Consider the following 12,375-nt stretch of genomic DNA (forward strand, 5'->3'; position numbering starts at 1 on the left):
GAAGCAGCCCAAAGAAATGGCAAAAAGACCAAAAAAAAAAAGAAATAAATGTTAAATAGCACATGTTCAATAACTATTCATTGGATGTAGTAAAGCACTTGAAAAAAATCAGTATGTCCCAACAACCATTATTATGCTGGGCCCAGAAGAGAATACGGACAGGCTAAATATAAAATACCTTCTGAGGGAAATGATAATGAAAATTCCACAGATCAAACTGAGTAATCCAGTCATCATTTAAAGTGCTTCCTAACCAGTTAGCTCTTAACTATTACTTATTCTTTATTAACTAAATTATCTGACCACAACTGTCACTTTAACAAATAAGTGCCCTTAATGGTTTAATTCTCGCGAAATTTTAAAACATTAACTAAGCTTCACATTAAAGCTAACTGTAGCAGGTGATACTGTCTACCACAAACTACCACCCACCTGGATCGACCAGTAAGATGGAAGATAAAGGCAAAGCCAAATCAATCTCACACACACACTCCCCAATTACTAAAGGTACGCTTAAAGTAAGTTCTTAAAACTAAAAAAAAAGCTACCGTCTTACACAAAAAGGCAATCATGTAAGGCTACCACGTACAGCTTCTGCAGCTCTTCATGACGCATATTATCTTATGTATGAGTCTCTGGACATCACACAGTTACGAAGACAACTACGAGGACATAAGCTTACTAGTACACGAGTTAGTCTATGGATGTCATCTTATTACAAAGACATCTACAGACAACTCACAAAGCTGGAATCCAAGAGTCTATTTTTGCTTTAAGACTATCCACCAAGCAGTCCAGGACCGTGTAAGACGACAACCACTGCTTTAACTAAGAGGAGTTCCCTGCTATGTGTATTTAAGATTTATATTCTGAATTTAGATAAATACCATTTCCACGTCACTAATTTTTTTTTTTTCTGGCTGTGGCATGCAGTGGCTTGATGTGGGACCTCAGTTCTCAGACCAAAAGAACTGAACCTGGGCTACGGTGGGAAAAGCAACAAATCCTAACCACTAGACGATCGGGGAACTCCCACTAATATTTTCTAAACTAGAGTAAACAGCAGAATGATTGACTCTGGACTCATGCTGTGACTCAGTACTACTGGTTGTAATGTTTTGGCTTAAAGGTAAAGCTAAAGTGAGTAACTCAATAAAGAGTGCACCTCAGTTTCCACACAGAAATAACAGCCTGGATTATAATACCTCATCTTTCAAAATGAGTCCAGAAAGAAATACATTCTTATTACACACTAACGTGCTGTATGCACAAAATAAAAATAGGCATTGACTGAGTGTAACAGTTCCATGTGGTTTGCCTTAGGAAGTAATAATACCAGAATAAATTTCTTCCCCAAGAAATCCACACAAACATTTACTTCAACGAGTATCAAATTTCTCAACAGCTTACACCACTCAACATCAAAAAAGAACAAAAAACAAACACTACGATTAAAAGACAGGCAGAGGAACTGAACAGACATTTTTCGGAAGGGGAAATGCAGATGGCCAGAAGGACATGAAGAGATGCTCAACATCGCTAGTCAGAGAAACGCACGTCAAAACCACAATGAGCTATCACCTCACATCTGTCAGAAGGGCTACTGTCAAAAGGTCTACAAATAACAAATGCTGGCGAGGACGTAGAGAAAAGGGAATGTAGACTGGTACAGCCACTGTGGAAAACAGGATGTAGGTTTTTCAAAAAACTAAAAACAGAACCACCATATGATCTAGCAATCCCACTTCTATGGTAGATATTCAAAAACAAACAAAAAAAACAAAACAAAAGAAAAATACTAATTTTGAGTTCCCGTTGTGGCTCAGTGGTAACAAACTCTTGGCTGGTATCCATGAGGATGCGGGTTTGATCCCTGGCCTTGCTCAGTGGGTTAAGGATCTGGTGTTGCCGTGAGCTATGGCGTAGGTCGAACTTGCAGCTCAGATCTGGTGTTGCTATGGCTGTGGTGTAGGCTGGCAGCTGTACCTCCGATTTGACCCCTAACTTGGGAGCTTCCATGTGCCATGGGTTGCAGCCTTAAAACGCAAAAACAAAAACCCAAACACATGAATTTGAACAAGATACATGCACCCGCCATGTTCTTGACAGCATTACATAATTGCCACGTTATGCAAACAGCCTACATGTCTACGGAGAGGAATGCATAAAGATACAGCGCGCGCGCGCGCGCGCACACACACACACACACACACACACCAACAGGATACTACTCAGCCACAAAAAGAACAAAACTTTGCCATTTGCTGCAACACGGATGAACTTAGAGGGCATTATGCTATGTGAAATGTTACACAAAGAAAAACACTGTATGATATCCCTCATAAGTGGAATCCAAAAAATACAGCAAATGAGTGAAATTAACAAAAAAGAGGGAGTTCCCGTCATGGCACAGCAGAAACAAATTCAATTAGGAACCATGAGGTTGTGGGTCCAATTCCTGGCTTCACTCCGTGGGTTAAGGATTCAGCATTGCCATGAGCTGTGGTGTAGGTTGCAGACTCGGCTTGGATCCCGTGTTGATGTGGCTGTGGTGTAGGCCGGCAGCTGCAGCTCTGATTCGACCACTAGCCTGGGAATCTTCATATGCCCTGGGTGTGGCCCTAAAAACAAAAATAAAAACAAAAACGCAGACTAGTGGTTACGGGGCGGGGGCAGTGAGGAGAACAGGGGAGTGGGAGGTCCAAACTACTGGGTGTGAGACAGGGATGTGCTGTGTGGCACGGGGACCTGGAAATGGAAAGTCACCTTTAAAAAGGTATGCAATTCTTTTTAATTAAACAACTTTAAAATTAGAATTACATCCTGCCCAAGCAACACTGGCTAGAAAATGATCCCCACACCAAGCTACTGCGGCCAAGTACAGCCTCCCTTGCACTCTCCTGCTCCTGCTTTGACAGGGAGAACAATGAACAACATCGGCGGACTGAGGAGGACCTTTGGGTGCTTGGCCACTTCTTTCATCTCCTCCTGGGCCTCAGGGATGTTCACCGGGACCGCTTCTTTCTTCAGTAGCGCCACGTACCTCGGAGCCACCGGGTCAATCACCTGCAACAAAGGCGCCCTCATGTTAAAACATTCAGGCATTTTTGTACACTTCATCTATAAAATAAGTAAGAGCACAGGAATACTAACTGGCAATCTTTGTTACTGCATTTACTAATTTTTTGATTCACCTGCTAACGCTTCTCTAATATTTACTAATTGTTTGGTTTACGGGCTAATGCTTCGCTAATATTTAACTGTCAAGTAGGAAAAAGAAAACTAATCATAAATAAAGACTACATGAAGGATTTAGAGTTCCTTTCCATGAACAACTACTGACAAGAGAAAGAAAACCAACAGTTAAAACATAATACTAGCTTGGGCTTATCAGACACAACCTAGAATAGATTTACAAGGAGATCCTGCTGAATAGCATTGAGAACTATGTCTAGATACTCATGTCACAACAGAAGAAAGGGTGGGGGAAAAAACTGTAACTGCAATGTATACATCTAAGGATGACCTGACCCCCTTGCTGTACAGGGGGAAAATAATTTAAAAAAAACAAAACAAAAAACAGTGCTGTTGACCTAAATGCAACTTTAAAAAAAAAAAAAAAAAAGTATAATCCAGCATATAACACTGACCTGGAACTATAGTTCAATTCATACCTTGCAGCAATAAAAATTACTGTGCTTTGTGATAAAAAAAAAAAACAAAAAAAAAACATAATACTAGAAATATTTTGGAAATAATTTTTAACTCTAGTATTAGAAAGAAGAAGTATTCTGTGGGGTTATATACAAACTCTACAGGAGCTCCCACTTGTGGTGCAGTGGGATCGGCGAGGTCTCTGCAGTGCTGGGACGCAGGTTCAATCCCCAGCCCAGCAGAGTTGGGTTAAGGATCCGGCATTAGGCCTCAACTGCACCTTGGACCTGATCCCTGCCTGGGAACTCCATACGCTTCAGGGCCGCAAGAAAAGGGGGAAAAAAAAATCCTACAGGTAAATGTAAAACTCCATTTTGCATTGTTGGAGAAGATCGTTTTGAAGGAATGGATGTATGTTTTAGTATCATTTTCTATAATCAGTGTTCAGCAACACATCACCACAGAAAGCAAAACAGCATTAGGTCACTATAATAAGGCAATTCTATAGATAAAAGTATAAATAAGATATTTATACTGGTCTGCATGCTATATATATATACACAACACACAGATATATAGGGACCACTGTGTTCCCAATACCCAGAAGGGCCTGGCACACACAGGTAATCAATACGTATTTACAGACTGACTGAATGAATGGCAGTACCCATTATATTCTAACCTATTCCACCTCCGAAACAGCAGCAGCAACCCCTTCTGGATCTGATGTATTTTTCTCACTTTTACAATTTAAAGTATCCATGATGACCAATCACAACAGCAGTATTGAGATACTAAATAAAGCATTTGGAAGAAAAAATGGAGACAGAAGCAAGTAAAGACTCAAAGAGCGAGGTAATAAAAGTCATTTTCTTCCCACCAGAAGGGTGCAAGAAATAGCAGTATGGCTAATTAAACTTGGCGGTTGTTGTTTGTTTGGTACTGGGTTTTTTGTTGCCATTGTTGGGTTGGTATATTTTGTTGTTTGGTTTGAGAGCATTTTTCAGCTTCTGATGTAGAAATTCCGAATGAACTTGGAGAAGAAACATCTGAAAAGCCATCTAACTTCCCCTGGACTGTCACTCCTTACCTGCTTGTATCTCAGGCCAGTTCTAAAGCAGTACCAGCCTCTCTCTAAAGGTACTGTTTCATTCTTTCTCTCCTTTGAAAGTCAGTCTCACTGGCTAAGGGTTCCTTTTTTCAGCTTCTACTGGGTTAGAATCATCACAGATTTAGCTTTTTTTATTTTTGTCTTTTTGTCACGTTTAGGGCTACACTTGCGGCATATGGAGGTTCCCAGGCTATGGGTGGAACTGGAGCTGCAGCCGCCCGCATACGCCAGAGCCACAGCAATGTAGGATTCGAGCCATGCCTGCGACCTACACCACAGCTCATGGCAACGCCGGATCCTTAACCCACTGAGCGAGGCCAGGGACCAAACCCGAAACCTCATGGTTCCTAGTCGGATTCATTTCCGCTGTGCCACAATGGGAACTCCAGATTTAACTTTGACTTGTAATTTAGGAACTCATAACTCAGTTCAGGATTTAAGCCAGTAAGATATAATTTCTTCTTTTAAAGAAGCTAAAACTAGATGACCCAGCTGGAGAAACCAACTTCAGTTCACTGCAGCTCAGTTTCCTCGACTGACAAAGACCTAGTTACCATGGTCACCGCCAACACAGGCTGACACAGATTTTCAGGCCACTTAAGCCTAAAGGACTGTGATTCTAATGGTCTGAAATGAACTCTGGAAATCTATTTTCAACAAGCATTCGACAGGATGGTTAGAATCAGACAAGTTTGGGAAACCTCGGATTAAAAGATTTATGAAGTCTTTTGCAGTTCTCAAATTGTACAATTATGAAAGTCTCTGGACCAGTGGTTTTAAATGACTCCAAAGAGTCCAGGGACCCTTCCTCTGAAGGGGAGGATTCCCCTGAGGGCATTAAGAGGACAGATGACTCCAGAGGTGAAGGCCCCAGCAGTCCTGCCTGGTCAGCCCCACAGCCCTGGCCCTCAGGCCTCACACTTCAGCAGCTTAACTGAAAGGAACTCCTCTGGACAAACTGCCTAATCCAAGAGCCAGAACATAAAGTTATGGTCACAGAGAGCTCTCCAGTTAACTGGCCCGGCAGAGCATCCCACGGGGAGGCTCAGAGGACGGGCCCAACCTCTCTCAGGGCTTCCATCCCTCTCCTCTGCCCCCGTGTTAAACTGAGCAGAGTACCAACCATGGCTCACCAGACACCTGAGAAATGCCTCTGACGTCAAAGAAGAACCAAAATAAACAACCTGGAGGAACGAGATGTTATAAGAAAAAATACTATTGATAATACAACTACAATCATAAAAGAGGAATAAGAAGTTATTTTGAAAATGCAGAGCACACATAGAAAAAAGAAAGAAAGAAAAGAAAATTCAGAGCGCGAAAGAGAAATCGTGGAAATATCACCACATAAATGAAAGACTCCACAGCAGCTGAGAAGACCGGGCTGAGTACATCCACCAGAAAGGAGAGCCAAAAGATAAGACGGAAAATAAGAGAGAAAATAAAATGAGAGAAATAGTCCAGAAGGCCCAACATGTGCTCAAGAAAAGTTCCAGAAAGAAGACAGACACGGAGCAGAGGAAAAAAGAAACAGGAAAGAATTCAAGAAAATTCTGCAGAACGGAAGGAATGAGTTTCCCACTGGAAGCGCCATGTTCTTCCAGCGGATGCGGATGAAAACAGACCCACCCAAGGCACATGACCGGGAAATTTCGAAGTGAAGAAGCGGGACATATCCAAGGTCGCAGAAATCGTCCCCTCATGCTCCCTTTGTGAGGGGCCGCCCGAGGACACAGTACAGCTGAGCAAAAGGCCACAGAGAGCTGGAGGTCCAAGACGACCCATCCGAGAAGAGAGGCAGGGGGGGTCCCAGGATGAGGAGGCGACTGAGCTGGGAGACAGGTGCGCCTCCGAGGGAACAGGCCCCTCGTCTGGATGAGACCTGAGCTGCGCCCAGGGCCCTGGCAGGGACGTCCCTGCGGTGACACCAGAACCCTGGAGGCATGTCAACATTTCAGCAGGAGACGGAGACAACTTGTGGAGAGTTTGAGACAGAATGAAAACCAGGCAAATGAGGGAAACACAACACAGCAAAACAATCAGCCATAAGAAAGCCAACAAGTTACGAGAAAAAGACCTAAATCCTCACCTTCCAACTGTGGAAAGTAAACTGACGGTGCCTAAAACTGGTGAAAAACCAAAACCAAAAACCATTAAGTGCCAATACACATACCTTATTTAGAAATGTGGGCAATAAATATTAAAAAAAAATGACCTAAAAGAGGGAGAAAAAGGAAAGGAAGGCGTGGCTGTCCAGCTGTTCATTTAATCGACCCCAGAGAACTGTCAGCCTAGAGGAAATATTCTGATATACCTGAACTAAGTGTACACGTACACTGCATTAAAACAGAAAACTTTTAAAACTGGATTCTTAATGAAAGGCATACCAATGTTAACTCTGCCTGTACATTTTGCCTGTATTTATTAGTAACTGCAGCAACAGAGAGAACCAATTAATAATTCCCTTACGTATCCAAAAAAGGACTAAACACAAAAGACCAAATAAAATAAACTCAAGACACATGCAAGACAAGCAACTATTTTTTGAGGCAAGGCATCGGCACAATCAAGCAGCAATACAAAAAAAAAAAAAAAAAAGAAAAAGAAAAAAAGAATTTACATAACACAATCACAGAAACCATAATTTAAAACATGGCACTTTAATGTTTGCCTTATTATAGTGTCTAAACATCTGCTTCCAATAAGTAAGGAACAATCTCTATATGCAATATTCCTCATTTAATTTAAGAAACAGTTTTTTTAAGCTAGGTTCAGTAAGACACAGGAATTATAATTCATAAACCTTCAGGACAATTCAATGAAATACGTGTCTTTAAAGCTCTATGTCCTCTCAGTACACAAGGGAATTATAGCCAAATCTTCCCTCTGCCAGTAAGAAAACCAGAGGACATGTTTTCTAAAAACAGGAATAATGCATTTTCAGTGGGTATGAACAGTCTCTTACAGAAGTGTGATTGTGCTTCAAAGCTGTATAACATCTCAGGTCATAACACGTAATATGCTAAAAGCGACGCGCTTAGGAAGGCAAATAAAAGCTTTAGGTGATACCTTCTTACAGAGAGCTCGCAGCTTGAAAGCAGAAAAATGAAATGCAAATGTTCAAAAAAGTTTTAAGGAAAAAACTGTTACCGTTCCCCCTAACTCCAAGTCTGTTTATTTTCATCACTGTGACTTGTTTGGTACGGTTTACAGGTTTAATGCACTTTGTATGTTTAAAAAAAGTAAAACATTCCATTTTCCTGAAAATATACAAAGTTATAATATTCTGCACAAAATCTCCCCTACCAGGAACACACTAATGAAGTCTACATGTGTTCTATTGTTTAGGAGTTAGGCATGAGAAAAGAGGACCAGGAATCAAAACATGTACCTTTTTGTTAAATGCCCAAATTTTGTCCCATTCCATGTTCACAATTGAACGAGAGGAACCCTAGAAAAACAGTAACAAAATGGCTTAAATAAGAGCAAGACGTATTAACTAGACTATTTAAGAAAATAAGTTAGGCATACTAGAAAATAAATAAACCTGATCAATACCTGGCGGGTTTACTTCCGCTGGAACATAAAACTTAGTATGTACAAAGTAATCTGGTTACTCTGAGTTAGAGTCAACAGTCACTGGGTAAAAATTCCACAGTTGCCTTTGTCCAACCCTTGCACAGGAGGTGACGACATTCTCAATTTTCCACTATAATAAGTAGTGTTTTTTCAAAAACACTCTGCCCTTGCATCATAAGAACAAGCAAGGAATCCAAAGAACAGGAATAATAAAAACTAAAAGGCTATAAACAACACTTGAAAATCCAAACAGAGAAGCTGGGCAAGAAGCTGTTAAGTTACCTGAGCAGCAATAAACTGTTTGAGTCCTTCGACCGTCATCCCTCTTCTCAGCACGCCCCGCACTGTAGGGAACCGAGGGTCATCCCTGGGGAGTGAGCAGCGGGGGGGCTTTAGTACGTGGGGGCAGGGACGAAACACCTTACTGAATAACACTATGCTCAGTCTGTTAAACATCTGGACCAAGAGCTGGTTATAACAATTAGGCAGATCACAATACCACTGAGCTCAAGTTCATGGAGAGGAAAACTGCTCACTAGTCAAACATCACTCACTATGGATGCACGACTGGAAGCAGCAAAACATTCATAAAAAAGACACAAAGGTGACATCTTCAAATACAGAAAACCCATGCACTACAACATTCTTATTTGTTTTTCATGTAACTAACATTCAAGGTCCCCATTCTACATATGAGCATAAGACAGATAAGAGATGGTTATTCTATCATCCCATACAAATATGCTTTATAAACCCTTTGGGGTTGTAAAAAAAAAAAATACATAGATGTGTTGGCTATTAATATTCTGCAGAGATTGGAAAACTTCAGTAAGTTTGTAATAATAACCTTTGCATGGGGCCCAAAATACACTTGTATTTTGCCAAATTCAGCTCCACAGTAAAAGTCTAAAATTATGCATCATTTAACATATACTTAACATGTGTCGCGGGTATGTGATGCTAATATAAACTAATACACACATCCTTGTTGATTCAGGTTAAAAAAATATATTCTTCAGCTTATAAGCATGGTAGCCTGTGTGAAGAGGTTTCATTTACATGGATTCATGGCTTTAAGATCACTTTGATTTTCATATTCATCTTTCCCTTAGAAATCACATATAGGTTATTAATGTGCTACAGAGATAGTTAAGCTTTTTCTAGCCTCAAACACAGGATCCCATCTTTGTAGCACTACAACACAAGAGGAGGGTACCTGAACAACTGGGTGAAATAAAGACAAAGACCAGAAACCCTACAGGCCCCTCCCATTCACCTTCCCCCGCCCGCGAAGCAGTTTAAAAGCCCATCAGCCACCCTGTGCTTACTGCCCTCCACTCCAGCTGAGAGCAAACATACCAGCCATCTACGAGTCCTTCGTCGACAAACCACGTGAGCTTTCTTTTGGACAGCACTGTGTTGTTGAGATTGAGCCGACTATATTCCCAAATATATGGTTTCCTTATGCCTAAAGCTTCAATGATCCAGTAAAACTGTTCATCTCTGTCATGGTACTCTGTGGTTCTCAGGGCATGTGTAACACCTTCGATGCTGTCAACTATGGGGCAGGCAAAATCGTACGTTGGATAAACACTAGAAATAAAAGGGAATACTTTGAACATCAGTGAAGGATTTAACCCCTTTAATCTTATATGAGGCATTATAAGCAGCAATACGAATGTAAACATAATTCCTTACAAATTGAGAATTTCTAGAGTTCCCATTGTGGCTCAGCAGAAATGAATCTGACTAGCATCCATGAAGACGAAGGTTCAATCCCCATCCTTGCTCAGAGGGTCAAGGATCTACCGTTGCTGTGGCTATGGTGTAGGCCAGCAGCTACAGCTCTGATTCAACCCCTAGCCTGAGAATCTCCATGTGCCTTGGGTGCAGCCCTGAAAAAATACCAAAAAAAAAAACCCCGCAGAATTTCTTAAAAGCCAACAGGTATTATGAGTCATAATATTCAAAGTATATCAAAACATTTCAGACTTTGAGGACAGTGAATTAGTTACCCACTCAATATTCAAACAAAGAAGCAAATTACCAATTTAACAGACAACTGGATATTGGCACAGTCAATTCTATAATCATATTTCTGTAATGGCCAATGTTTGTCATGGTAGGAAGCAATAATAATTTTGAGAGAATTTAAGTTTTCAACATCTTAAATAATCCTACACTCAAGCAGATCTCTAAGTTTAATACTTTTGTAATTAAGCTCATTGAAGAACAGAGCATTTCCTTCTTTTGACAAGAGAAGAAAATTCTTATATTAAAAATTCTATTTAAGACGGTATAGTTTTAAAGACAAGTTCTGTTTAAAATAATGTACGCAACACACACAGTTTTCTTTTCCTTTTTTGCCCATGCTGGCAGTGTGCAGAAAGCTCCAGGCCAGGGATCAAATCTGTGCCATAGCAGTGACAATGCCAGATCCTTAACCCACTGAGCCACAAGGGAACTCTCGAATTTTAAAAATTATATTACTCCATTATGCCTTATAATTCGTAGGATACAACTTCACTAAGACGCTACTGTATTATTGCACTATGCTTTGCAATTATCTGTCACTGAAAATGTGTACCCAAATTCACTTTTCCAAATGTATTCCAAACATCTGTTTGGTCAACGAGGCGCAACTGCCCTGTTAAAAATGAAGGACATAAATATACACACAGAAAGTGTTTTGTCTACATACACACACCTGCACCCACAAGTGTAAAGTCACATTAGCTAACCAGGGCATCACTCACCAGTCTTCTCAGAAGTTGTAATTCAGCATTTGTACTAGGTTTCTTCAAAGTATAAAAAAATAAAGTCTATGGTTACTTTTTAGTTAATGACAGTGGGAGCAGAGAGGCCATTTTAAGAAAAAAAATTTGTTAAGCTGGGAGTTCCTGTTGTGGCGCAGTGGGAACAATCTGACTAGGAACCATGAGGTTGCAGGTTCAATCCCTGGTTGCAGTGGGTTAAGGATCTGGCGTTGCCATGAGCTACAGTGTAGGTTGTAGCCATGGCTCAGATCTGGCATTGCTGTGGCTGTGGCATAAGCTGGCAGCTGTAGCTCTGATTGGACCCCTAGCCTGGGAACTTCCATATGCTGTGGGTGCGCCCTAAAAAAGCAAAAAAAAAAAAAAAAATTGTCAAGCTGAAAACCTACACAGAAAACTAAACCAAAAACTAGAAAAAAATAATACTTTCTTGTACTGTTCACCTTTCTTTAAATTTTCCATTCTGTCATGTTTGCAAATCAATCTGTGTCTAGCAGAATCAGTTTGTAAGAGGAAGAGAAGACTTTTCACTTGAAGAAACCACAGGATACCTAATCGACACACTAGAAGCAACTTCAGGCAGACTCCAGGACTTTCATGGATGGAAATGATCTTGGAGGTAACATACTCTAACCCTAACTGATAGGTCAGCAGCATCCTAAGACGCTCTGTGCTTTAGCAGCCAGGTAACCCACGATGACCCCAGCTCGAGGGCCCCCGACTTCTGCATCCACTCTCTACTCTGTGTTCACAGTGAGCGTCAAAGCAGAAGCACTGCGAGCTAATGAAATGAAAGAAACACACTTACTTGTATTTATTTCCAGTTCTTGGGTGGGGTTGAATTTTGCAGCGATAAAGCGTTGGATCCCTCATGCACCCGTTATTACTGCTCATGTCAATTTTCGCTCGCAAACAACAGGACTGACCAAACTGGCTTCCCTTTTTCATTTCTTCCCACATTTGTAGATTCTTCTCAACAGCTATAAAATGACAGTTATGCTATAGTTTATCTAATGTATTACCAATCTAGTTGAATTCAAAATTATTTTGAGCCTTATAATTTGATGAAAAATGTTCACCTTCTGGTTTCGTATCATAAGCACATCCACTAGTTTAAAAGTACTCTAACAGTTCCAATATCTGATACCAAGAGTAAATGCATTACCTTTTTCAATGAAAAATTCCCACAAAACACCTAGGAAACGTACTCTATATCAACATGCTTTAAAAGTCAACACACCCCACTAGCACAGCACT

The 12,375-nt window shown here is 40.7% G+C and overlaps 1 protein-coding gene across 2 annotated transcripts in view; it reads right to left on the reverse strand.

The window, feature by feature from the left end:
* Positions 1-12,375, reverse strand: part of EPRS1 (glutamyl-prolyl-tRNA synthetase 1) — a 69,085-nt gene that overhangs the window by 36,022 nt on the left and 20,688 nt on the right. Inside the window, exons 9-14 of one of the 2 annotated variants that reach the window (XM_021064314.2) lie at positions 11,927-12,098; positions 9,704-9,937; positions 8,627-8,711; positions 8,157-8,216; positions 7,835-7,855; positions 2,956-3,066 (exon numbers count right to left, since the gene is read on the reverse strand). In XM_021064314.2, the coding sequence (XP_020919973.1) occupies positions 2,956-3,066; positions 7,835-7,855; positions 8,157-8,216; positions 8,627-8,711; positions 9,704-9,937; positions 11,927-12,098 (683 nt within the window). The remainder of the gene's footprint in view (positions 1-2,955; positions 3,067-7,834; positions 7,856-8,156; positions 8,217-8,626; positions 8,712-9,703; positions 9,938-11,926; positions 12,099-12,375) is intronic. The other variant, XM_021064315.2, reaches the window with a different exon arrangement.

Source organism: Sus scrofa, chromosome 10 (assembly GCF_054392235.1).
Source record: "Sus scrofa isolate SSC_HxYL_T2T_F1_AM1 chromosome 10, Sscrofa_HxYL_maternal_Yorkshire_Landrace_v2.0, whole genome shotgun sequence".
Classification (NCBI taxonomy): domain Eukaryota; kingdom Metazoa; phylum Chordata; class Mammalia; order Artiodactyla; family Suidae; genus Sus; species Sus scrofa.